This window comes from Rhinatrema bivittatum, chromosome 4, assembly GCF_901001135.1.
Source record: "Rhinatrema bivittatum chromosome 4, aRhiBiv1.1, whole genome shotgun sequence".
NCBI lineage: Eukaryota > Metazoa > Chordata > Amphibia > Gymnophiona > Rhinatrematidae > Rhinatrema > Rhinatrema bivittatum.
In genome coordinates, this window is record NC_042618.1 from 343199681 (window position 1) to 343227387 (window position 27707).

General features: G+C 45.8%; 1 protein-coding gene across 1 annotated transcript in view; it reads right to left on the minus strand.

The window, feature by feature from the left end:
* OTOP3 (otopetrin 3) overlaps positions 1–26838 on the minus strand; it is a 53591-nt gene extending 26753 nt beyond the window's left edge. The window contains exons 1-3 of the mRNA XM_029597502.1: positions 26738–26838; positions 25093–25608; positions 10877–11013 (exon numbers count right to left, since the gene is read on the minus strand). Of these exons, the coding sequence (XP_029453362.1) occupies positions 10877–11013; positions 25093–25477 (522 nt within the window). The 5' untranslated portion in view covers positions 25478–25608; positions 26738–26838. The remainder of the gene's footprint in view (positions 1–10876; positions 11014–25092; positions 25609–26737) is intronic.
* Positions 26839–27707: the final 869 nt, after the last annotated feature.

Genomic DNA, 27707 nt, shown 5'->3' on the forward strand with positions numbered 1-27707 from the left:
TCTCCCCAACTGTTTGCTAAGGTTTACAGCAGAAGGGAGGTGTCTCTCGCTTATGCAGATGCTGTTGATTAGGACTGTCCCGAACTACAGCACCCAAGCAGGAAGAAGGTACAACTGTGGCACCAGGTCTGATACGAAAACAAAGGGAGAAAGACCCGCCACCTGCTTCAAGCAGCTTGCTCATTCCCACCTTATATATCTGCCAGTGTTAGATTTCTTCTCCTGAGAGATTTCTCAAAAACTGTATAAAGGTGACCCAAAGCTGTAAGGGAATCAACATCAACAATACAGCCTTCAGACCATGGCAGGATAGATGGATCTCTTGAGCCCTTGTGGCTAGCAATGTAAGCTCTGTATTTTTATGTGTATATTTGTGTGTATATTTCAGTGTACTCTGTGAAAGTTGTTATTGTCTGCACTCAGCCATTTAGTGTGATTTGTAAATTATTCCTATAAGCTAATAATAAATCCATTATTACTTTCACCTGGCACCAATGTGTTTTAGTATTATTAAAGCCTTGTCAGATACTGATGCGAAAAATGACTGATCAATTTGGACCTGGAACAGGTGAGGATATATTAAAAAGTATAGGTGACAAGGAAGATCCCTGAGGAACCCCACTCATAACATCTCTAGGTGCTGAGCATCTTCCCTCCATGCACACTGATTGCACTTTTGTCCCTCAAAAATGAAATCCATTCCCTAACAGTTGCCTCCAACCCCCACATGGCTACAACAAGCCAGCAAAAGAGAATGATCCAACAAATCAAAAGCACTGGATCAATCCAGCAGAACTAACAAGGCAGAATCACCTCTATCTTAAAGTGGCAAAACCTTGTCCATCATAGTAATCATAACTGCCTCTGTACTACACCCTGCTCTAAAATCTGTCTGACTATAATCCAATCCTTCCACATTCTAAAAAAATTCAGTTAATTGAACTGTAACCACCTTTTCAATAAGCTTTGCTACATATGGAAACCCTGACACTGGTTGATAGTTATCGCGTATCTGAGGATCCAAATTTTTATTCTTCAAAACAGGTATAATAATAGACCTTTTCAAGGAAGGAACCGCTCCATCGCCCAATGAACTGTTTACTACCAATAACGATTGATTCAAAACCACATCTGACTTTTATTGCGAAGACTAGATGGCCTTCATGGTCCTTATCTACTGTCATATTCTATGTGTCTAGGTAACATATTGAAGGACCAGCAGTGTCCTATTTGAAGATGATGCTATTAGTCTGATATTTGCCATGTTTGTATTAGGAATGGGTACCAGTCTGGGTTGCCTCAGATGTGATGACCATCATCAGTCCTTGTTGTACTAGTAGTGGGAGAGGAGGGCAAAAGTGAAGACCAGCTGCATCACCGAAAACCGTGATAGAGTCAACTACTTTCAGCTAAACACAGGTTAATGCTGTCATGAACCCTGCCTGCGGGTCCCCCCGCGAGCAGGCACTCTCTTACCTCCCCCCATGCTTCACCCGACACGGCAAGGACGCCGCCGTCGGGCCCTTCAGCGCGGCCAGAGCCGTGGTCTTCAGTTGCTCACGTGGCCCGGAGGCTGTTCTGGATGTCCGTCTTCACCGCGGCCAGAGCCGCGGACTTTCAGTGTCCTCTTCACGGCTGGAAGCCGCCACCAATGTCACTGACATCTTCGCGGCCTGGAGGTCGCACCCCTGGGCTGGAGTAGCGGCTGGAGCCGCCCTCAGGGCTTCCTGCAGCGGCTGGAGCCGCTGCCGTCATCGGGGCCTGCTCTTCAGGCCCAGCCCTGTTTCTTGCACACAGACGTCGGTGCAGGCCGCTGTCCACGGTCCTGCACAGTCAAGTTCCTGCTTCCTCCCTTAGGCGCCAGCATGCGCCTCTCTACTGGATTTAAAGGGCCAGGCACAGGAAGTGTGCTGGACCCACCTAAGGATGGACTTCCTGCTCCAGCCCTATAAAAGGGCTGTCTTCACAGTACGTCTTGGCCTTGCATCGGAGTTACTTCACTCTGGAGGCTCCTGCCTGCCAGAGCTCCATCAGGTCTTCTTCGTGGAGCTCCTCTTTGTTTGTCTTCTCGTCATGTCACACCATGTCAAGTCATGTCTTCGTGCCTGAGGTCCTTGTCCAGGTGTCCTGGTGTTTCGTCTCCTGGTGTTTCGCCTTCTGGTGTCCTGCCCTCCTAGGTGTTCACGTCAGCGCTCCAGAGCCTTCTGGTCCTGTTGGTCCTTCTCCCTCGGACGACGTCTTTCCCGGGTTGGAGAGGCCTGCAGGTGGACTGGTGTCCTGTGCTCCTGAGTAGTCTTGTCCTGCCAGCCGTGTTGGTGCTTCGGATGACATCAGCTTCATCGTCGGAGTCCCACCTTGACTGGATCCTTCCCTGTGCTCGTCCCGTTCTCAGCATGGTCCGTGACCAGCCTCCTTGGGCTGTATAGGGCGCGCAGTGGGACAGGGTGGTCCGCGACCAGCTCATTGGGTCTGCCCGTGAAGGTGAGCTGAGTAGGGCGCCCTGAGAGACAGTGCCAATGTCCTCCTGCCCTTCGTCTTGTCTTGTTTGGATTTCAAGTTCCTCGTCATGTCTGCATTTCAGAGTCTTGTCCCTGATGCCGTTGCATCGACCACCCGGTCCGTGATGTCTTCGCATCAGCCCTGGTGTTATGTCTTCAAGAGCCCTGGTGTCACGTCTTCTCCTTCGTCATAATGTCACGTCTTCATGTCAAGGCCCGTCTGCCCTCATCCTCAGGCCAGGCCTGCTGCTCCATGCCGTTCCAAGCGGCAGGTCCGAAAGGGCTCGGAATGGTCGGAGGACCATTCACATTCCAACATCATCCTGTTGTTGGCCTTGGGAGCGTGCAGGCCTGGCGGAGGGTAAGACCGTCTGCCATAGTGGAACACGCCGTCAACCCTCGGTTCGGTCCTGGATCCGTCTGGGGTCGGGCTGAGGCCCAAGGGCACACTAAACATCCCCTTTCTAACAAATGCAGGGAAACCACTCTTTCACACCAGAATGTGGGGCAGCTTCTTCTATGGTGTAGCCAAACCCCTTGGAAGAAAGAACGTCTTTGACATTGAATGCACGTGGCTTGTATACGTCTACTCCCAGTGCTGACAGTGTATAATTATTACGCATCTACTTTTAGCTCCTATCTAAGTCACTGATCAAATCTCATACATGCTTTGTCTTTCAGTAACATTTGGCAAATCTATTTTAGAAATGACAGATGATTATGTAATAATAATCTAATTATGCTAATGTGTGAAATGGAACACCGACAGCATACACATCTGTCCAGAGAAAGTTATGTTCAACTGTGTAATTATCAATGTGCAATAATGTGTGAGTTTGTAATATTATACAGACATTGTTGACTAAGGCTTTGAGACATTGTTTTCCCTGAACGCAAATAGGATTAATTACTTGAGTCAACATAACAGGATATATTGCTATACCTAAAATCTTTATATGTAGGTTCAGCCTTTTCCTACAAGAAAGGCACTTGATTGCAACAGAACGCACCAAAAAAAAAAAAAAAAAAGGTTGGTTTGGGTGAGCGTTTGCCCAAAAACAACCACACAAAACCTACAGTGAGGGCAGAGGAGTGGCAATTCACAGAATAATCCAAAGTTACTGGATTGTTTTGTATTTGGGTCCATACAGGGATTGTGCTTGAGTCTCTCAGTGAATCACTGAGGTTAACATTCTCAGGGTGAACACTGATTATCATCCTTAGAGGGTGAGTGAAAGTTCAGCTAAAGAGAGAACGTATAAGCAGTTCCTTCCACCTCTGATCGGAAGGCCTTGCTCAAAGCTTAAATATAGTCTTAATGATACATTACTCATTAAACAGTGGAATAGAGTATAAAAGCAACCAATGTCAATTTTACTCTCATGGACGTAAAAGCAGCCGAATATTAACCCCGCCTGATTAGATCACAAAATAGGGCGCGCCTATGCACTCTAGCAATAAGGAACACCTTTACCCTGCCTGGCCTCGTAAAGAGTTTATACAATTTCATAAAATACCATATACTACGGAGAGGCGGAACACATAATCTAAATATGATACTCCTTCCCAAGGACTACATTTTCCCTAGATATCAACAGATGGTAAGCGGTGCCCCCTAGTTTTTCAAGATTCTGCAGCAAGTTAGCAAATTCTGCAAGCCGATTTTTCAAAATTCTGCAGAATTTTGCATTGTTTCACATCTATGCAAAATAAGTCTGGTTTTTTTTTATTGTATATCATTCAGGTTGTTTTTAAACAATATTTAAACTATATGCAAATAAAAAAATGTACCAAGTACCAAAATCGACAATTTATCAGATTAAGACATGTACGTTACAAACTTTTAACTGTGAAATGTCCCTTTTGTTTTGATTTGAAAGAGTGCAACCATCTTTTATAATATTTTCTTGAGAAAGTCCTTGTCTTTCACAGCATGTGAGCTTATGTATGCTGTAAATTACACAGAAAGATGTGTCCACACCTATTGGACGCATGATAACCGATATTAAAATGGCCTGGTTTAGCAAAAGTTGAAACCTTTCAGCAGTAGTGGCACTCACGGCATCTATTAATTTAAATGAATGTCCTCTCTGCCAGCTGAGAGATACCAGTAGTTGCAGACTTCCTAAACACATCCAGGTCTTTGTAAATAGTGTACGACTGGCTACATATGCTGGTGCAAGAGCCTTTGTATAAAGAGGACATTCTTCTGTACATCATCACTCCATTTAAGAATTGAGAAATCATCTTTGGTTTGATAAGGATGTAAGAGATCTTTGACAGATCTAACATTCTGACTGTTTTCTCTGTCCACTCCAACTTCACCTCCCCCCCTCTTCCCTTCAGGACAGAAGGGGCTGGTGGGGGGAGGGGGAACACAAACCCTTTGGCTTTTGAGACCTGAGTGCATAGTGAGAGGGGCTTTTTTTGTTTCTGTTATTATATGATGTTTTCTGAGGTCTATGGGTTGTTTTTTTAATGTTTTTATTATTTGCTGTCCATTGTAAACTGCTTTGAACTTTGCCTAAGTGGCATACAGATTTTTTTAAAATAAATAAAATAGACAGAAGAAGGTTCCCTGCAGGCTATTTGCGAGGAGAGGGACAGAGAGTGATTCGGGCTTATCCTCCTCGGATTTCATCTCCATACCGTTCTGGCTCTTCTCCACGAGGATCTCCCCCCCCCCCCCTGAAATGGCTGCACTTGCTTCGAAGCTGGATAAGGCACAGAAATATACTGCCTAGCCCACCACAACCAAAAACAGCAGGGGACATACACTGCCGTCCCATGTTCGGAAGCACAGCACCACACCCAAAGGCTCTAGAGATAGCACCGGGCTCCCAGGACGGGACATGAGCACCTGTAACCTTTACATGACCTGGATCACAAAGCGCCAAAGGCCAGCACGGACCACAGGATTGCTTAGAACGGAAGGTGCCAAAGAATGTCGGGGAACACAGGGCACCAACTGTGTGAATAAAAGACGGATATGTAAGCCAGGAATACAAGAAGGCTCAAGTTGTATTAGTCAACATGGAAGGAAATAAGGCTCGTTTCGTACCAGTTTATTCTTGCATCTATTGAAACAGAAGACAAGAAGGCTCGAGTTGGAGGAGTAAATACGGGACGGTTCTCGTACAAACGTTGAAGGGCAACCCCTGAAGCAGGACATTTTTTTGTCGAAACATGATCATGTCGGGTGACCAATTAATGGATGAGTATTAGAGCTCCTGTTATATCTGTGGATAATGTGCATGTTTTGAAAAAATAAGTGTGAAATCAATAAGAGTACATTGAGACTTTTGGTAGATTTTATTACAAACACTAAAATGAAAAACAAAAAAATGAGGTTATAAATTAAAGCAAGGTGACCCTGGACCATAACAGAGTCTGTGATGCTATACAGACCCTTGGAATAAGGGGCCTACAAATATCTGGTGAAAGATTTAGATATTAGTTTTAGATTTACTGGTTGTACCATTTATTTGGATTTGTGGATACACACTACGGTACACTAGAATACAGTGGTTCTTGTGGGGAAGAGGTTGCAAAGGCTATCGGCGCCATTTTGATTACTGGCGCTGACGGTCCGAGTGCAGGAGGTCGCTCCCGGACCCCTGCTGGACTTTTGGCAAGTCTTTGGGGGTCAGGAGGGTCCCCCAAGACTTGCCAAAAGTCCCTGGTGGTCCAGCGGTGGTCCGGGAGCAATCTTCTGCACTCTGACCTCGGCTGCCAGTAATCAAAATGGCACCGATAGCCTTTGCTTGGGGTGGTTTTTTGTACAAACCCGAAAAACTAATTTTCCTCGTAGTTTGGGGAAAATTAGTCTCAGGGTTCAGGGCCCCCGACCCTCAACGAATTAGGCAATTTCGTTGAAATTGCCTAATTTGTGATAAAAGAATGCACATCTCTATTACGATGACATTCAGTTCTATATACCATGCACCATTTCCACTGAAAATACAGTACAGATGCTGGCATCACTCATGAAGGCTAATCAACATGAATTATCCAATCTTAAACTATCTCTAAACACTAATAAAACTGAAAACATCTTGTTAAGATGAAATCCTCCAATAACACTACCACAGACACTTGACCTGGGTAACTTCAATATTACACCTTCAGACCAAGTGCGGGACTTAGGATGAGAACCTACCTATGGAAAAACACATATACAAATTAATCAAATCAGGCTACATAGACTGAAACCATTGATGACTCTTGTAGACTTCCGGGCGGTACTACTAACCCTAATTTTTTCAAACTTAGACTACTGCAACTCTCTTCTACTCGGTGCACCTAAATGTCTTATTAAAAAACTAAAACTACTACAAAATACTGCAGCAAGACTCCTAACAGGATTCAGGAAATTCGATCACATCTCACGATCACTGCTAGCTCTGCACTGGCTACTGATACAATCCCGAATCCATTACAATACAAAGTCGTAACATTAATACACTCCTCCCTCCACTTTGAAAACACTGGCCTGGTAGGGGTGGCACTTCAACCGTACAAGCTACAACCGTACAAGCTACAGAGATCACTAAGATCTCATAATAAAGGATTACTAGTTGTGCTGTCATTACAGAACACACATCTGACAAAAATAAGAGACCGAATGTTCTCCATAGCTGGCCCTAAGCTTTGGAACGCTCTACCTGAGATTCTAGTCTGACCACTGAAACAAAAATTCAAACGTGACCTCAAAATGTGGTTATTTCAAAATACCTATAATCTAACTTAACCTTCAGAAATCATTTCTTGCTCCTACGTGGACAAACTCAATATGAACCTAACTAAAGAACTCATCACCACTTTCTTTCCAACCCAGCCTAAATAAACATATCTGAAACATTTTCTCTCAACCACCTTCTTTATATCTCTCCAACACCTTTTGTTTTAAGAGCTCCCCATCCCTTTATCTCTCTCGTTCCCCTAGCCGCCTTAGTCAACATATGTGTCTTTCACCTAAAATCTGTCCTTCACCTAAAATGTATGATATATGAACACATCAAGTGAAAGTAATTGGTACCTATAATATTTATGTCATGATGTTAACCATTGAGATCTTTGCTTGAAACAACGCTATATAAAATGGCTAAATAAATAAAATCTCTCTTTTGCAAAAAAAAAAAAAAAAAGCACAGTATTAAAAAAGAGTTGCTTATTCCAAATTACACTCAATTTCATAAAAATCAATATGATGTTATGTATGGAGATGTTCATAAATCACTGGACGTAAAATTGAGTTTAATCATATATCCCTCAACTCTATAAAAAGTCTATTGGTTTAGAAAAGTTTTTTGTGCCATTAAATATCCAAAATACCATTCGATGTGAAGTCACGTAGTATTTATTTACTTAGTGCATTTAGCTCACGCCTTTTCATTGTAGCTTAAGGTGAGTTACATCCAGGTACAGTCGTAGCACCAATGTTCAAAAACAATTAGATCTCTCACGTACAAAAAGGCTAATATTTTCCAGTAGAGACGAGAAGAAACTGGTTCCAAGGATGGCCCCTGATTATTTAACATTAGATTGTCTCCACTTTGGCGTCATAAGATACCTCAGACTGAATATCATGTTTCGGATTTTTGTCCAAAGGAATGTATGAGAAGCTAACTATAGCGCTAGATCTCATGCCCTGAACATATTAAGGTAAATTAAGCTTGAATGGGAGTGGAGAGGGAAGGAGGCTGGGTTTTGTTGTAAATTTTTGTGGTTTTTTTTTCTCTTCTTTTGATAATCTTTTAAATCCTTTTTGGGGATAAGTCTGTGAGGACATTTCTGGGTATGGCACATGGTCTATACATAGAAGTTGAATTTGGCAATGTGACTATATCTCCAAGGTTCTTAACTTTTCTCATGCTTCGCCACTGTGGTACTAAATGATTTCCCAGTAAAAACTTTGAAATGCCAAGGTAAGATACCCTGCAAGAGCTAGGAGGGTGACGTTCCACCTGCTTAGAAGGAACGTCCTTTGACCTTTACGTCCTACTTTTTTTGGATTTGGTTCAGCCCTGTTCGGTGGTTGAGAATTTGAAAACTGCAGACGATCTGAAAATTCAAATAAAAATTGAAGGCATTGCTCCATTGCAGCCTAGGAGAAAAGTCAGACAGGAGCCAGGAGGCTACAGACGTTTCCCCCCCCACTGGTGTAAATGAATTCAAATAGTTATTTTTGAATCATGCAGTGAGTACTGTTCTGAAGATTATAGCCTCTGCCCATTAAGTACTATAAAAAAGATATGTATAAGGTACATTTGCAGATTTATTGATAGTCATCATAATTATTAAGCAAGAGCAGGGCCAGTTATACAGATCCCTGAAATGCTCCAAATGTTTTCTGAAGCGTAAGACCGTGTCCTCAGAATTGCGGAAACGGCTCGTCAGTTTCCACTTGCTAGCTAGAGCATTGGTGAATACCTGTTCTGTTTATAAATGATTATTCACTACAAATTATTTCAAGAAACATATATATTAATCCATACATTTATTCTCTTCCCCTCCCCCCCCCCCCCCGACTAGTGCAGTATTAGTGCTGCAATGGAACAGCCTCAGCTTTCAATGGGAAGCTGTGAGCTGTGTTCTGCCCGGTGAACAGCTGTGCTTTGTGCCACTTCTCTGCAGTGGCTTGGCCTTCTCATACCAGTGGTGGCATGTGATCTGTTCTCGTGTCTGATGTGACTCCAGGTTTTAGTATTCTGAGGGGGGGGGGGGGGGTGCAAAGTGGAAACAAACGTAATAGGTAACATGGGACAAGCGCCACGTTAAAAAAAAAAAAACCCCAATCAAAGCGCAGAAGCAAAACCTACATTACTATGAAGTCTCTCCTGATTGTCACTCCCCTTTTTATCTTTCTCCTCCGGTTTCTCTAACTCACTTTCGAAGTTGATGATCTGTGTTTGGCCACTTTGCTACAATGCTACCAGCCTGGAAGTGGAAACATACAATATCCTATACTGGGCCGGACATAGGTCCCTCGGTCCCAGCATCCTGTCTTCGACAGTGGCCAGTTTGAGTCACGAGTATCTGGCAGATCCCATAAAGTAGATCTATTTCATGTATCTCACTCCCAGGGGTAAGCAGTGGCTCTCCTAAGTCTGCCTGGCTAATGTTCCTTGTGACCTTGGGCAAGTCACTTCACCCTCTGTTGCCCCAGCTGCAAATTTAGATTGCGAGCCCTCTGGGGAATAGGGACGTACCTACGCTTTGACGTGCCTGAAAGGTGGAATATAAATCACCTAAATACATCAATAAAAATAATTGTTCATGGGCTTTTGCTCCAGGAACTTGTCCAAACTTCTTTTAAATCCCGCTATGCTATGACCACATCCTCCGGCACCAGATTCCACAGCTTGACCGTGCATTAAGTGAAACAATACTTTCAGCGATTTGTTTTGAATCTGCTGGGTGTTCGTTTCACGGAGTGACCCCCCTTGTTTAAGTATTATTTGAAAGGGTAAATAACCGCCCTTTATTTACCCGTTCCACCCAGCTCATGATTTTTTATATTTCTGTCGCGTCCCCTTTCAGCCATCTCCTTTCCAAGCTGACCAGCCCTAACCTCTTTAGCCTTTCCTCATAGGGGAGCCCTTCATCATTTTCGTCGCCTTTCTCTGCAACCTTTCTAATTCTGCTGCCTTTTTTTTTTTTTTTTTTTTTTTTTAGAGGGGGGGGGGGGTGGTCAGAACTGCACACAGTACTCAAGGTGCAATACAAAGGCAATAAGATGTTTACTATTTTATTCTCTTCTCTTTTCCCAATAATTAATTACTAACATTCTTAGGTCTTCCCAGCAAGCTTTTCTGATCAAGCTCAGCCTGGAATTAACAAAGCTGGTTTCCACTAGAAACTGTGCATTTAATTGCTTTAGCCCAGCACTTTGGAATGTTATCTCACTTGAGGCTCAAGAGAAAATGTGTTATGTAATATTCCATAAAAAAGATAAAAACACTTGGTTATTCTCTCAGGTCCATGGCTGCTGGAAACAGATTTGTAGAGATTTTTGAGTGGTTCCGTGGGTTTTAATGAGGCCAGTTCTTCTGTCAGGTTTGGTTTCAATTCATGGTAGGTACCTTTGTTATTTATTCTTGAGATCCGCTTAGAGCTTGCAGGACCATGGTGGAAGATCAGAAGGAAATAAATACATTTCCAGCTGTGAGGTAAATCAAAGCAAGGAATCAGAGAACCTCCCTTGCTGCTGGCAGGCTGGAACACTTTGAAAATGTTACTTTTGTGACTTGGTGATAACGCAACTGTACGGAACACAAGCGTGAGCAAAGTGCAGTTACACCAACCAGTCACCAGGTGGCAGCATATAAAGATCAGGCAGGGGAATAGTCACATGTATAGCGCGCGGGTCTCCTTACCTGACTGCTGATAAAAAGAATTTCCAGGACTGGGAAGAGGATTTCCACCGGGTGTAAGCTGTCTAAAGAAGTGGCCTCATAACCAATCTTAAACACAGCCAGCAAGATACTGCATGCCCCAAACAATATCAGTGATCCTAAGAGAGCATTCGGAAATAGAAAAAAAGAATGAACAACTCAGAAATGCATGGAAAAGATTTTTGCAAAATGAAGGAAGAGGTGATTTGAGACTCTCTAGATCTGTAATCTCCCAGGCATTGCTTGCAGGGAAGTTAGTTTTCCAAGTGAAACAGAGAATAGATTCCTGGTCCTGCTATAAAACCAGAAGTGAAGGAGAGCAACGATAAGCACAGAAGGTATAGACAGTGGCATGTTAAAACATTTAAATATTAAATATTAAATGTTAAAATATTAAGCCAATACAATACCATACTGTGGCCGCAGTGCACGACTCAACACGTGATTGGACGTGCATTTTGGATGCATAGCCATAACCCCCGATGCAAAACGGGGGTTAGCGCATCCAAAATGCATGTCCAACCGAGCACGTAGCTAATAGCGCTCATAACATGTAAATTCATGTTGATGAGGCTATTAGCTATTTCCCCCCGATGCAAAATAATAATAATAATAATCATGTGCGCCCAAGGTGCACATTTTTACCCTCAAAAATTAACTTCTGCCCTGAAGCAGGCGTTAATTCTTGAGGAGCCCAAAAATTTTACAGAAAAGCAGAAAATACTGCTTTTCTGTAGTTCCTCCGACTAGGGGACGTTCTGTACTTCCTCCGACTTAATATCATTGCAATATTAGGTCAGAGGAAGTACAGAAAAGCATTATTTTCTGCTTTTCTGTGCACTTTTTGGACTCCTCAAGACTTAAAGCCAGCTCCATGGAGGGAGAATCGATAATAGCCTTATCAACATGCATTTGCATGTGATGAGCACTATTACCTACATGCATTTTGAATGCTCTAACCCCCATTTTGCATCAGGGGATATGGTCGCGCATCCAAAACACGCATCCAGTCATGGATCAACCGTGCACTGCAGTCAGCACAGGGTATAGCATCGGCCCGTTTGTCTTAATTTTTCAAGCTGAAGGGCCTGAGCTTAGTTGGTTTTTTTTTTTTTCACTTGGTAGTTTTCTTCTGCTCTTTTTGTTCTTCCAGAATCAGAACCAGCCTCTGTTGGGTTATGCTGCAACTACCTGGGGATTTTTCCCCGCTATTATATATCACACCTCCCAACTCCTTAACCCAGTCACTACAGCGATAGTCCTTGAATGGGAGCCATATACCAGGGAGCCTTGCAGTGCCCTCCAATCGTGGGTCTTAAAACCAGCCACTAGATGTCGCTGCTGTGCGATGACTGGGTCTTTCTTTCTCCAGGGGCTGTGAATTCTTCCTCCATGCATCCCTGATCAGGGAACAGAACTCCTGACCCGGGATTTGAATCTAGGTAATCTACATGGTAGTGGAAATTCAAAGGCAATTCAAAGTGTGATTATGGCCATCCAAATCAGACAATGGATCAAATCGCAAACAACTGTAGTCTACGCCCTCTTACAGTTGATCTAGACTCTGTAAATTCTGCTGCTACTTAATCTATCCAATAGCTTATGGATTTAACCCCGAGCATCTTATCTACATATATTTTCTGCTACGGCGCGTGTGGAAAGGTTTGCAGTTAATCAGGTTTTCCTCGAGGACATTAGAAATGTTGCCACTCTAGAGAAATGCATATTCCAGTCTTCTGAGTGTATCACTGCATCGTGTAAACATGCAGTAGCATATTGTTGGTTTTGGTGGAGTATGCAGTTCTTTAGCCTTTGAAATGAAGGCACCACCCCATATAGTCTGAATGGCAAGTTTTGAAACTGTTAGAGGTCCTTAGGGTGGCTTTGATTTATGTTGAAAGGCGGTCAAACAAGTAAATAAACTAAACTAAAGTAAACTTAATGCTATTTCCTCACATAAGTTCTTTGCCAGGCAGCTTTGGTTAAGTCTAAGGTGGTTATATATTTGGCTTTGCCTAACTGATCCAGCAGTTTGTCAGTGTGTTGCATTGGGTACGCATCAAGCTTCAGTAGTGTGTTCACCTTCTGAAAGACTACACAAAATCTGCTCACTCCATCCACTTGTGACATCACAGCCACCAGGCTCACTATGGGACTTTTCTATGATCCCTCTAGCTATCTGATGATTTTAGCCCTCTTACTCTCAGGTAGGCTATATGTTCACTGTTGAACTGATTCCCCTGGGATGGGCTGTTTGAAGTCGATATTCAGCGCCACTTAGCCAGTTAAGCTCCAACTTAGCAGGCTAAGAGGTGCTATTTGAAATTTGGTTATGCTGAATTGCCACCACTTAGCCAGCTGTTTATCCAGTGAAACAGCCAGATAACTAAGGGGTGGGATGGGGCGTTCTGGCTAACTTACGGCCCGATATAGTAAAGTCCGCGGGAGAGCGGGCGAATGCCTGCTCTCCCGGCTCGCGCACAGGCCACTCTCCTGTGCGCGCAATTCAGTATGCAAATTAGGCCTGGCCTAAAAACAGGTAAAAGGAGGCGCTAGGGACACTAGCGCGTCCCTAGTGCCTCCTTTTGTACTAGCGCGGTGGCTGTCAGCGGGTTTGACAGACGAAGCTCAATTTTTCCGGTGTCGGTTCTCGAGCCCGCTGACAGCCACGGGTTCGGAAACCGTATACCTGCAAAATTGAGCGTCCGGTTTTCGACCCGCGAGCCGCCGACCAACTTCAAATTTTTTTTTTTTACTTTTGTTAACTTTCGGGACCTCCGACTTAATATCGCCATGATATTAAGTCGGAGGGTACACAGAAAAGCAGTTTTTACTGCTTTTCTGTGCACTTTCCCGGTGCCCAAAGAAATTAGCGCTAATTTCTGAAAGTAAAATGTGCGGCTTGGCTGCACGTTTTCCTTTCTGAATCGCGCGGGAATGACTAATAGGGCCATCAACATGCATTTGCATGTTGCGGGTGCTATTAGATTCGGGGGATTGAACGCGCGTTTTCGGCCCCTTACTGAAGAAGAGGTAACGCTAGTGCGTCGAAAACGCGCGTCCAATCGAGGGTTAACAGTGCGCTCCGTTGCAGCGCACTGTACTGTATCGGCCCGTTAGGCGGATAAGTGCTGAAATTCAGCTTAATAAAGCTAGGACAGCTATTTGGCTGTCTTAATAGTTAGCCAGATAAACTTATCCGACTAACTGTAAGATAGCCAAGTATATTTAGTGGTGCGGTTGTGTCGCTGAATATTATCTCAGTCAGGTTAGCCGGATAGGTTTATCCCGTCAACTTGCTCAGCAAGATAGTGGCAGAATATTGGCCTCTATATGTTTAATTACGTGCGTTTTCCCAGGAATTTGTGAGAAAACATTGTAAACTGTTCACTAGATTTCAGACCTGGGTCTTCTGATCTGGCCTTGAGTTGCCTCCCCATAGCCTGAGGAGATTAGAACTGAGAACGATTTTCTTTCATTTAGAAAAGCACTTAAATCCTATTTCTTTACTGTAGCATTCCCCGTCTGATCTTTATTCAGATTTACTGGTGTGGGTTTTCTGTGTCCTTTTGGACAACATGCAGCTAACTCTGTTTAACTAATATGTCTGCTATGTAACCTTTAGATTTGAATTATTGTTTTTTGATTAACTTGTAGTCCTAGTTCATTTACGTTTCGGAGTGATTTTATTATGCATGTTTGTCGATATCCACTGAGATTTGTGGATCAGCAGAATCTAAATTGTTTAAATAAATACATAAATAAATACATAAATAAGCCTCCTTTAGTCTTTATTTTGGTTGCTGGGACCCAAGCTTTGCACTTTCTTACTCATCTATGATCAAGAGGGCATCCCATGCTCTCCAGAGTTTCAGTAGGTTGATGTGGTACATCTGGGTGCCCTTCCTCTGACCCGACTGAATCACTTCATAGTCTACCTGCCCGAGACATTCTCTGATCTTGTATGGCCCTCTCCACTTTGCTAGTAATTTATTTTGCCTGATGGGGAATAATGCTAATAACTTTTCCCCCAGCTGATATTCCCTCAGTGTGGCCCCTTTGTTATAATGTTCAGCTTATTTTTCATGGACTCTCAGGGGACATTTTTTTTTCTTGAAGCCCACCACCCTCACCATCCTTTTTCCTCAAATTGGTTATCTATTGGACCACACTACTGGTTGCAGGTTGTGGTGTTTCCCAAACTAGCTTGATCACATCCAAGAGGCCTCTCAGCTGGCACTTATATAATAATTCCAATGGAGTGAAACCAGATGAGGCCTGTGGCACCTCCTTTATTGCAAACAGCAAAAAATGGCATGAAATTAACCGAATCCTGTGTATCAATTAAGGTGACAGTTCAGATCATGATTTTCCGTGTCTGATTAAATATCTCAACCAGCCCATCAATCCGGGGGTGGCAGATCAACGTACAAATAAATCTGTTGTGGAACAGTGCACAGACTTTTTGTTGCAAATTTGGACATAAAATCACTCCTCTGGTTGGTCAAGATTTCTTGGGGAATACCCACATGACCAAAAACTTTGATCATTTCTCCAACATTTAGCTGCTATCAGATCACAGAGATACTGCCCCTAGGTACTGGGTAGGATAATTCACCAGGACCAATATGTATTGGAATCTGCTGATACTGCATCCCGGGGGCCCTATCAAATTCAAATCCATCCCTATATGGCTAAATTGTTTCTAAATGATGGGCAGAGGTATTAATGGGGCCCCTCATTTCCCCCCTTGGGACAAACATTTGGCATTTGGGCCACAATGCACCAAAATCAATAACTTGTTTATATATCCCTGGCGAAAAGAACCAGTACAAAAGGCGGGCTACGGTTTTCACAAGAGCCTGATGAGCGGACCTTGGGGTTACCGTGTGCAATTCCATTCAGATCCTGCTGAAATATCCCTGGTACAAATATCTGATGCCTGATTTCTCCCTCCGTGTGATCTGGGCTACCTGCTCTAAGATCCCACCCCTCAATTCAAATTGGGCATAACAAATAGGTTCACCTTTATTTACAACCATGCCTTCTTCTACAGACACTGAATCATACAAATGTTCTACTAGATTGTCTGCTTTTTGTGCAGTTCCAACACATGGACACCCAGCTCACCAACCATTTCTGCGGCTGTGGGCTGGAATGGAGGTCCTGGTCGAAATGTGGGAATCTTCCTTTCTTCTAGGGCAACATTCTCCTGGCGGGGGGACAACCTTTCCTGTGACTCAGGGATTTTCCTTGACTTATGTGTTCTAATCTGTGTATGAAACAGCTCAGGATGCATGAATTGGAACAATTCCCCTGGTTCTGGCTTGTGACAAGAACTTTGAGCCTGAGCTGGGGTAGTTACTAGAGAAAAACGACTGGCTAAGAACTTGTTAAAGCCTGCCCAGTCCCAGTTCAAAACCGTTGGCTAGAGAAGATCTTCTGTGACTTCCACATGCAGCAGATCCACCTGGCTCCCAACCTCCAGTGTAACCTATGTATTGGGATATCACCTTGTCTTTCCATAGACACAGCAAATACACACCAGACCTTTACTGGACCAGATGAGGTGAATGACTAAGGTGAGTCTCACCAACGCTTGGCTGCTATCTGAATTCAACATGGCCTTGACTGGGATCCCTTCTACCTTGGCCTATGCCATGAATCAGTCACTACTCTTCCTCTTCATGGTCTGGCTTAGGTGACATTCTACCATCTAGCTGCAGTCCATATAAGGGCATACTCTGCTCTAGTTAGGTGCATTTCCCATCATAGCTGCAGTGGCATTTCCTCTTACAGGGGGAAAATTTCAAAGTCATTTACGGTGCACAGAATCAGGTTTTATGCATGTAATCAGCTGTTCTAAAATCAATCAAGGCTGAGTGCATACAAAAATACCCACATAAGCCAGTTTCACACATTCTTTTATGCGCATTGAGGAGAGGCATTCCAGAGGGAGCAGAGTGTGTGGCGTCAGAGGAAGGTGCTGCAACTTATGTGTTACGATCCTGCTCGCGGACCCCATCCCGCAAGCAGGCCCTCCGTGCGGCCGCTGCCATCGTCGTCTTCTTTGAACTTTGCGGCACAGTGCCGCCGCCGCAGACTTCCTGTTTGAGCGGCAGGAAGCCGCCACTGCCTCCACTCAAGCGGCCTGTGAGCTGCCGCCAGCACGCGTCTTCGCGGCCTAGTGCCGTCCCCGGGAAGCTTCCACCTTAGCGGCAAGAAGCCACTGCCGCCCAGACATCTCATGCAGCAGGAAGCCGCCGACGAGTCCTCTCTTCTTGGCCTAGTGCCGCCGCCGGGCCCTGCTTTTCATCGCGGCTGGACACTGCTGCAGGTCTCTGCTCTCCTGGGCTTCCCTTTATTTTTATATACCAACATTTGATTTGACATATCACATCGGTTTACATGGAACTACATGGTGCTGGAAACATTACTGTTTCCTCGGTTTACAGATAAAGATGGCACTTAGTTTACAGTTTACAGATAAAGATGGCATCTAGGCACTGGTGCGTGCCTCTTCAGTTTATATAAAGGGCCAGTGGCGGGAAAAGCCCGCGGCCCTACCGGAAGCCAGTTTCACTTCACTTTCTGCTTCAGCCCTATAAAAGGACTCAGTTCCTGTTCCTCAGGGCCTTCGATCCAGAATCCAAAGTTGACTGTGTTCCTCTTTGGGTCAAGGTCCTCCGTGGTCTTCACTTGTATAGATGGCTCTTCATTCCGTGTTCTTGATGTTCCTGGTCTCCTCGTCCTGAAGTTCTTGGTCTTGTCCTTCGACAGAGCTCCTTCGTCGCCTGTTCCATGTCCTGATGTTACAGATGTCCTGATCTTCTGTGTTCCTGATGTCTTGGTCCTGATGCCTTCGACTTTGCCTCTGCAACCAGGTCCCAGTTTCCTTGAGTCCACCTTTCCTGGAGTGCCACTGTCATGTTCTGTGACCAGCCCATGGGGGGCTGTGTAGGGCGCCTCGTGGTACATTGCCTCCTTCTCGTCTGCAGCGCAAGCCTCTGGAAGGTTCCTGTTTTTAATGCCTTGATTCTGAGAATCCTGAGTCTTGAATCCTGTCCCGGTCTCCGGAGTTCCTTGTGCCTGCTTCCGTCCATGCCCAAGACTCTGCCAGAACCTGCTCCGCGACCAGCCACAGGTGGCTGTGTAGGGCGCGCCCCGGTGCAGGCCTCTACTGAATCTTCGACATGTTCCAGTCTCAAGTTCCACTTCTTCGCCTGGAGTCTGCTTCGCGTTCAGCGTGGTCCGCGACCAGCCATGGGCGGCTGTGTAGGGCGCGCTGCGATGCAGTTCTCACCCAGTACTTACGTCTGAGTCCTGAATCCTTGCCTGAAACCTCCAAGTAACCTGAATCCTTGTCTGAGTCTTCTGAGTAACCTGAATCCTTGTCAGAGTCCTGAGTATCCTGAGTCTTCGTCTGAGTCTTCTGAGTAACCTGAATCCTTGTCCAAGTCTTCTGAGTATCCTGAATCTGAGTCTTCTGAGTAACCTGAATCCTTGTCTGAGTCTTCCAAGTTCCTGAGTTCCTGTCTTGTCTTGTTCCTGCCCTCAGCCTCAGTCTGGTCTCACACACTCGTCGTTCCCAAGCGGTGGGTCCAGAAGGGCTACCGAGTGGCCGGAGGGCTACTCTTGTGACCAGCATTGCATTGCTGGGTCACACTGGTGCGTGTAGGTCCAGCGGAGAGCTGACCCTGCCTTGTTCCTGCTCTGAAGTTCCTTGCCTTAGTTCCAGTCCTGCTTTGTTCCTGCTCCGCCCGTGCTCGCATGCTCTCACCTCCCACGGTGTGCCTTGGGGCTTCTCCCTGAGTCGTGCCAAGGTCCAGAGGCTCATGCTGTCCCATGAGCTAGCGACCACTCTCAACGCCAGCCTTAGGCCATGCCCGCAACAGGATCCACAGGCCTCGCGGTTGCAACATTATGTTACCCTGCACAAGTCATACCCTGGATCAATTACTCGAGGATTATCAAAGCAAGTTCATGCAGGTATAGCGGGATCCCCGTTTGGATGATGTGCTGTATCTGGAGAACTGCAATGCTGGGGTTAATCCAGTGGGGGGATGGCTTAACGTCCTGGGCCATTTGCATGGTCGTGTCTGAGCTAGACTACCTTGGTTTCCAAAATCCATGGTCTCAGATGCTGTGCAGCAGGTTCTTCAGAACATAAGAACATAGGATATGCCATACTGGGTCAGACCAAGGGTCCATCAAGCTCATCCTCCTGTTTCCAATAGTGTCCAATCCAAGTCACAAGTACCTGATAAGTTACCCCCGACATTAAACAGATCTCAAGCTACTTTTGCTTATTAATTAATAGCAATTTATGGATTTTTCCTCTAGGAAACTTATCCAAACCTTTTTTAAACCCAGTCACAGTAACTGCTGTAACTACATCCTCCGTCAATGAATTCCAGAGTTTAACTATGCGCTGAGTGAAAAAGAATTTTCTTTGATTTGTTTTAAATGAGCTACTTGCTAACATCATGGAGTGTCTCCTGGTCTTTCTATTATTTAAGAGAGTAAATAACCAATTTACTTTTACCTGTCCAAGTCCTTTCATGATTTTGTAGATCTCTATCATATCCCCCCTCAGCTGTCTCTTCTCCAAACTGAACAGCCCTAATCTCTTTAACCTTTCCTCATAGGGGAGCCGTTCTATGCCCCTTACCATTTTGGTCTCCCTTCTCTGCACTTTCTGCAGTGCAACTATATCTTTCTTGAGATGCGGCGACCAGAAATGTACACAGTATTCAAGGTGCGGTCTCACCATGGAGCGATACAGAGGCTTATGACATCCTCTGTTTTATTTCCATTCCCTTCCCTTCCTGGCCCCAGTAGGAGCCGGGATAAAAAGACCAAACACCCTGTCCACTCTCTGTCCCACTGCTCAGTTTAAGGAAAGAGTCACAGAGTCCAGCAGATGATGCTCAACAAAAGTTTACTTGAGTTTAAGAATCAAAATCCAAGCAAGAATTGAAAAAAAAAAAAAAAAAGAATAGCATTAGGAAAATCAATGCCAGAAAGGCAATGGACTCCTTGTCCATCACACTTCCCCTTGGTGGTGTTCTCTCCACTGCAGCAGCATCCATCTCCAATATTCCTTCCCCTTGGCGGGTAGAATAGTCTTCTTGTAATTCCAGCTCACAGCCAGCTGGAGAAAGGTGGCACAACCCTTGTTGGAAGGAATCAAATGGATCCAACCACTCTTGCTTGAATGTCCAAAATTCTCCAGACCCTTTACTCTCTTCACCCTGACTCAGAACAAGGACAGAAGGAAAACCAAACCCTGCCTTTCCGGATACTGGGGTTCTCCCTTCTGTCACGAACTGGAAAAATCCTTCATTCTCAAAGATCTACCCCTTAGGTCACCTCTCCTGCAAAGCAGAGAAACCCTTTCTCCTCCTGCTCAGGCCACCCGTGGGATGGCAAAGACCCAAATCACAGCAGCATCCCACAAAAAGGTGGGGATAAAGCAAGGAGAGGATTCAAAACACGCAAAACCCTCTTCCACTGCCTATGCTGAAAAGATTTAAGAGAATGTTAGTGACAGGCAAAGCCGAGTCACACACACGTAACTTTGCTTTGAAAATACTTGGTAAACCCTGTGTGTACAATGTACGCTCTAACCAGGGTTATCTCCTCCCCTCAGGCTTCACAGTGTCCTTCTCCTCACTTCCCTTCAGCCTGGCTGATTCTGCTCCTCTTTCTTCTTCTCAGCGACAGAAGCTTAGCTTAGGCTGCTGGTGCCAGACAGGCTTGGGGTTCTGGCCCTTCCATTCTGCAAGGCTCGGCCTTGCCTTTGTGACAAGACTTTTCCTTACCATCCCTGGGGCTGAAGGGTTGCCCTGGCTGCTTACTCTGCGTCTGCGTTTCGGCTGCCTGTGCAGAGTGTATACTCCATCACAGAGGGGGAAATTACTGCTTGCTTTAGCGCAGGGCCCCTAATTCCTCTAGCTGTGCCATTGTACTATGGGGTAGGTCACACAGGGCTGGAGTATGCATTGTCAGGTTTTTGTCACCTGTTGAGAGATGAAAAATTGCACAATTACAAAATCTTTATGGGCCTGAAAAGGAAAGCTTGCATGATTAAGTGCCGGAAGTGACATCTCCCAAACACACAACCGTTTATTTTTTGATCCGGCAGTTTCCTCCTGCTCTTTTCGACTTCCAGCTCAGTTGGAACCAGGATTGAAATCCGGCATCATCTGCCTTCATTTGTAACTACCTGGGGATTTTTCCCCTTTTATATTCCCCATCTCCCTTCACCTGGGGGCCCTCGACAATTCCCTCTTCATCCAGCTGCACAATCGCACCAAGAACTTTGCCTATACTCAGCATGGAGCCTGTGAGCCAGTCACCCTCACAGACCCTGTGGCCCTCCTCTCGCACGGGTTTCCCTGGCAACAGGAAGCCTAAGCTGGAGCAGGGGGCAGGGCTGCCACTGGGTCTGTGACTATGTTAGGGCCAGCTCGCAGGCCCTGTGCTGAGTGCAGGCGAAGCTCTTGGTGCGATTCGCCCAGCCACATTAAGAGGAAATCATCCGCAGGCCTGGACTGTGGCTGTGTCGGTAACGCTCAGGTGCCAATTTAAATTTGGTGTTGAAGGGAGTTGCCAATACGGTCCTACGCCTAAATCCAGGCCTGCCTAACCGCAGTCATTGCAGTGCCAGGTAAAGGCACGTACACCACCGCTCCTTACTGACCCAGTAATCATGGGCCCTGAATCCAGCCACTAGATCTAACTGTGGTGTGATGACTAGCCTTCCTTCCTCTCCCCTCCCAAGGCAGTGAACGCTGCCTCTGCAGCATCCTCGGCCTCGGCCGACTTGGGGTGTATAAGATCTGATCTGAGAATGGAACCCAGGTCCCTCCGCATTGCGGTGCACAGCACTGCCACAGATCCAGTTAGCCGGCCCCTGTACATTCTTTCAGTGGAGGGCACGGGACAATCATTCTGTCTCCAACGCTTTTCAGTGATCCTATGGGCGTTTGAAATATCTCAGAATATGAAGTGGAATCTTCCAGGCGAAACCTCTCCTTCCTGAGCTGACGATGCGCTCTTCTGACCAATCACCCAATGCAGTCAGCTAAGGGTCACACAAGGAATTAACTCCTTTAAAAATACGCAAAATGAGTAGAAGAATCAAGTCTTTCCCCATAAAGTGTCAGCCAGCATAAGAATTATTCAACAATGATGAGGTGCTTGACCTTCCGAGACCTCGAAGGTCCTTTCACCAGCTGGGAAAGGGGGGGGCCTATGATTCTCGAAAGCTTCTTTGGATAGCTCTCATCAGAGGCACCAGTTCCGCGGGCGGCCTGGGCGCTGGAGCAATCCTGCATCGCCTCTTCAATCCTGCTGACCCTGGGGTTGCGGAGAGGAGGGGAAAAAGAGACGATGTGAAGTAAGGGTGGGCCTTCATTTTCATTTTTTTTTATTGTTCTTTATTTTTTTCCTGGGAATTTATCACGTTTTATTATGATAAGAACAAAAACAGGAGAAAATTAGTTGGGGGAAAAAAAAAAGACTCATTATTTTTCCGGGTAAATATCGGAGTTTATTTTGGTGGACAGGAGCCAGGCCAATAAAGAACGTTAACAGTTTCTCCCACTCACTCATTCAGCAGCAGCCCCATCCCTACCCCCACCCCCATCTCTACACCCATCTCTACACCCACCCCCATCTCTACACCCATCTCTACACCCACCCCCATCTCTACCCGGTATTTAGCCTTAGATGGAGTTTCCACCCGCTTTGGGCTGCATTCCCAAACAACCCGACTCCGAGAAGACCCGGTCCCGGCGCGCCGGGAGGCTGCTACAGGCCTAACACTGTCCGCGGGCTGAGCCTCGATCAGAAGGACTTGGGCCCCCGAGCGGCGCGGGGAGGAGGTCTTCCGTACGCCACATTTCCCGCGCCCGCCGGACGGGCGGGGATTCGGCGCTGGGCTCTTCCCTCGTCACTCGCCGTCACCGAGGGAATCCTGGTTAGTTTCTTTTTCCTCCGCTTAGTAATATGCTTAAATTCAGCGGGTGGCCACGCCCCTCTCCCTCTCCTCCCACCCCACCGAGAATCTCCCTCTCTCCCCCCTGCTCCCTCCCCCCTCCCATTCACACTGCACCGGCGTTCATCCTTCCTGGTGGTGGCTCCGGGCTTCCCCTCTCTCCCTCAGCAGCAGCTTGCCGAGGCTCCCTCGCTCTGCAGCGCTGCACGTCTGCTTTTGTGCAGGGCCAGGGAGCCAGTCGGGAATTGCTTCTGGTGGACAGGGCCTGCGTGAAAAGAATTTAGGGCACCAGGCAGCAGGTCCTTTGGCTTCTTGGGGGGAGGCGGGAATTGAAACAGGACCCAGGCGGCACTGGAAGGTGAGCGCTTTTACTGGGCGGAGGGTGGAACCTGCACTTTGGCCCACACTTGGCTTTCAGCGCTGCTTGGCGTCCTTGAAACGCTGTATCAGCAGCTCTGCAGCAGTTTTTTAAATCAGCTTTAAGATTAGGGTGAATGCCATTTTAAACCAGTTGTCACCTTTGGAAAAATCTGGGAATTTATGGGTGCAAATCAGTTTAAACTGAAGACGAAGGACCCTGTGTAGGGGGGAGATCAGTCAGCTGTCTGATATTATTGGGGGTGCTCTGCTCAGGCACCCACGGAGCTGGGGCCTCTGATTCTCCTCTTGATCCCCCACAGCCTTTTCTAGGCCCAATATGGCTGCTAGCGATCTGCACTACAGAGATGCTGTCACAACAAGATCTTGCTTCTTTCAGACGGGGTGGATGGCAAAGTTAGTTCCATTACCCACTTGTTTAACATAGGATGGCCTCTCCTACTCCCCCACCCAACCCCCATCACCCGAGTTGTCAACCATCCAACAGGTGATGATTGTGTTTAAAACAATTCTCATTCTCACCCTGGCTGGGCTGTTATTTGCTGCATACTTATTTTAAAAACAAAGATGGTGCAAACAGGCGAAAGGGCTTTCCCCCCCCCCCCCCCCCCCCCCCCCACCCTTTGACGTGGGTGGAATTTGCCATAGGTAAGGCAGATTAACACGGATTAGCACAGATCTTTTTTTTTTTTTTTCAACAGGACCAATGATGCCCAAGGCGATAACCTGTGACTGAAACGCCCCTAAAATCCCTTTACAGGAAGAATTTCGGCTCTTGTTCTCAATTTTCAAAGACAAACCCATGGGTCAGAGCAGTGAAAGAAAGCCAAAACATAGGCAAGAGCTCATCTTCTATTGAGTGTCCGGGTGTGGTCGACCACCTTGAAAAATGTACAGATATCATTTCAACATCCCAGGAAGAATATCAGTGAAGCAATTTTATTTTCATGATGCACTGTTAGGGGGCGTATTGAAGAGTGGTTAAAACAACCTAGGGAAAATGTAACTACACTGCAGGTAGAGGAATGATTTTCTTATCATCTCTCAGTAAGGATAAAGCAGGAGTGGTGGGAAGGTAAAGGGTAATTCATAATCACCACCGTGCCAGGGGGTGCAGGAAACATCTGCACTCCAGCACTGGCTCCCTGAGAAGAGCTGTGCTCATGCATCTGCTCATTTACATTTACACTTATTAGTCGCTCAACGCAAAAAAAAAAAAAAAAAGTCTAAGCGACCTTTTACATTCTGTAATGTTACAGTTCACTACTGTCTTTCAATTATGTATTTGCATCACAGGGAAAATCAGTGAAAATCGCAACAGCTAACTGTAAAATAAAGGAGATTTTTCCCAGTTGAAAAAAAGAAGACGACAACACATAGTCTGGTGGTACCTTGTCGACTGATGGATTTATTGGAGTATAATAAGCTATTAATCTATAAGGTGCTACCAGCCTACTGTGTTTTGTTTATGCTTATTTACAGACTAACACAATTTAGACTCGCTCTTTCAATTATACAGCCTAGCCTAATATTTCTGGGTGATAAGGGATGGGCAATCATGGCCGCAGCACAGTGCCTGCGACCTTTTCTTGGCAGGATACTGCAGTGGTTGATCATTGCCTTCTGCAGGCCACAGCACTTGGTCTTTTCTGTCTACCATCAGGTACTAAGCCAGCTCAGGGCTCGCTTAGCGCCATGAAGCTCCAAAGAAGTGAGGTTCTCTCCAGCCTGGAGTGAGTACCTCCCTGCAAACGAAGGGCCTTCGTAGTATGGTGTTTAGTTCAGTTTATTTCTTTTCTCCTTCTCAAAGACTTACCGCGCAGCCAGAAGGCTCCAGCATGGGAATCTTTGTAGAGGACAGCATGGGGTTTCCTGGAGGTGACCAGCTGATAGTACAGCGTCCAGCAGATGGAGAGGACCATCAGAATGGAGAGGAAAATCTTAACATCCCAAGACGTAATGGCCTGCTTGTTGAAAATGTTGCTGCTGATAAGGGCAGTGCCCAGGAACACCACGTTCATGGCTAGTAGCCCCGAGAAGAGCTGACCAGACTTTTGAGCCTGCCTGTCTCTCATGATGTGTGAGGAGCATTTCCTGGAAAGCCAGGACTTCTCATAGTGGACCCTTGGTGCGTCGGCCGATGTTGACCCTTCGGAGGCTTGGCTAGGTCGCCTGCCTCTTCTAGCTTCTTCATCAGCCATGCTCCGATAAACTTTCTACCCCTTGATTTGATTCTCTTAAGTTTTAAACAGTAAAGCGAAGCCTTAAATTGAATTGCCACTGCTTTTTGCTCAACAGCACCCAAGTAGAGACGGCTTTTTCGTTTCCAAGTCTGAAAAAGAGAGAGAGGAAAAATGCATCAGTCAGCTCGAATCCTTGAAGCTTAGGATTTCCAAATCACTGAGGTTCCTCAGGCTGGGTGATGTTCATTCCCTACACGTGTCTTTTTTTTAAGGTTTGGAAGGTAAATACTGCTCATGGTGAATGCTTCTATCAGGGCTCAAATAATTTCTTTTGAAGTGACTCAGCCAGGTGCTCTGCTGTCAACTTCTTAGCAAGGGGCTCTCACCAGGACCAGTTGCTTCCACCAGCTCTTCTCCACCTGAGGAGACACCCTTTGCCTTTGTAAAGACATTTAACAAGATCCCCCCATCCCAAAACACATCACTGGTGCTAGCGTGAAACAGTTCAACCTGGCTCTGCATCTGGCAACAGTTTTTTTAAATTTTATATTCTGTCTTTTGTGACCCTTCAAAGCAGATTACATGCAGATAAACTGTGGTTATTTTCCGATCCCCAGAAAGAGTTATTCGCTAAATATTTTTCCCATGGACGCAGAACGGGAGAAGCCCTTGAGTTTGTACCGGAGGCCCTGGCGGGTAAAGGTCAGCAGGATCTGAACCCTGGCTTCCCTCTCTCTCAGCCCACCGCATGTCACATGGGAGCAATGAGGGCAATATTCAGAGAGCCTGCAAGCAGGTGAGTTATCCAGATAAAGTTATGCGTGCAACTGAATTCGGATATTCAGCAGGACTTGCCCAGATAGGTCTGCTCCTGAATATTATATTGAATAAGGTTGTGTGCATAGCTTTACCCGGGTAACGTTAGGTAGGTCGATTTTCTGACTAGACTTCTGCCCGTGACATTAGCTGGGAAGTGTTCAATATCTGTGCACAGGGGTTAAAGTTTAGACACTGCCCCTGGAATGCCTCCAATCTGGCCTCTTGTTATCCCGATAAGTTTTTTTTATGCAAAATGTATCCACTCAGGGAGGGGGGCGGGGATATTTAAATCTTGGCATTCGTCTGACTAACTCCAAGAGTTAGCTGGACAAAGCCTTTGAATATCCATCTCAATGTGTATTTTCTAAACTTTTCCTGGTGATTTCTATAATAATAATGTAGACCAGCATTTAACATTTTTTCAGTTCCTTCTGATGAGGTGCCTCAGCTTCATCTTACCTCTGCAGGGGGATAAAAGAAAATTGTTAAGATCCCCAGCTTTCATTCTGGCTTTTGCCTCATTCCTTAGGAGGGACGTAGTGTTTAAAGTTTTGGCAAGCTAGTCTTCCTTAGTCACTCCCACCATTATTGATCTGACTAAAAGTGGTTGATGCTGTGCTAATTGTTATGAAAATGCCAGCTGGGTATGGAAAGGATACTGTCACAGGTTTCCATCTGTGCCCCTCATGCCCTACCGTCAGTTCTCTGGAACACACAGCTCAGAGCCAGCCACTTGCAATAAAAAAATTAACTTATATTCCATGCATCTGCATTCACTTCACACTTAAAGCTTTCAGTTTCTGACCTGAGACACCTGCAGGCCAACCCAATTCCCCATGACTATATATAACCTACTCCCCAAATGTGCTTTAGCAAATTCAAAATCCCTAAAAGAAGGCTGTGGGCATCTCTGCATTTAGGTCTGGGTGAGCCCTTTCTCCTGGCTCTCTATCCTTCTGTCCTGAAAAGCAGTGCTCTCTCCCTTAAGAGACACAGTAGCTCTGTAATTAGCATCAGCCGTGTCTCCCAATTATTATCACACTCCTCTGTGGTTACTGCCTGCATCCTCATTAGCTCTCTGCCAAGGGACTCAATTTACCAGCAGCCCTGTGCTTTCTGTTCCTTCTAGCTTTACAATTCCCTAGCCCATGTATGCCCCAGCCCTCTCCTGGAAGCACGCCTAACCGGTCTGGTTTTCAGGATATCCGTAATCAATATGTATAAGATGGATTTGCATGCAAATCCATCTCGTGCATATTCACTGTGACAATTCTGACAACCCAAGTGGCTAGGTGTGCCTCCAGGAGAGAACTGGGAAACAGTGCCTTAGCCAAGTCTTGTTCACGTTTTTTTCCCGCCTTAAGGCAATGTTCTCCTGGGAAGTCCCTTTGGAGCTCCTTCTCAGGTCGATGCAATAAGACGTGCATTA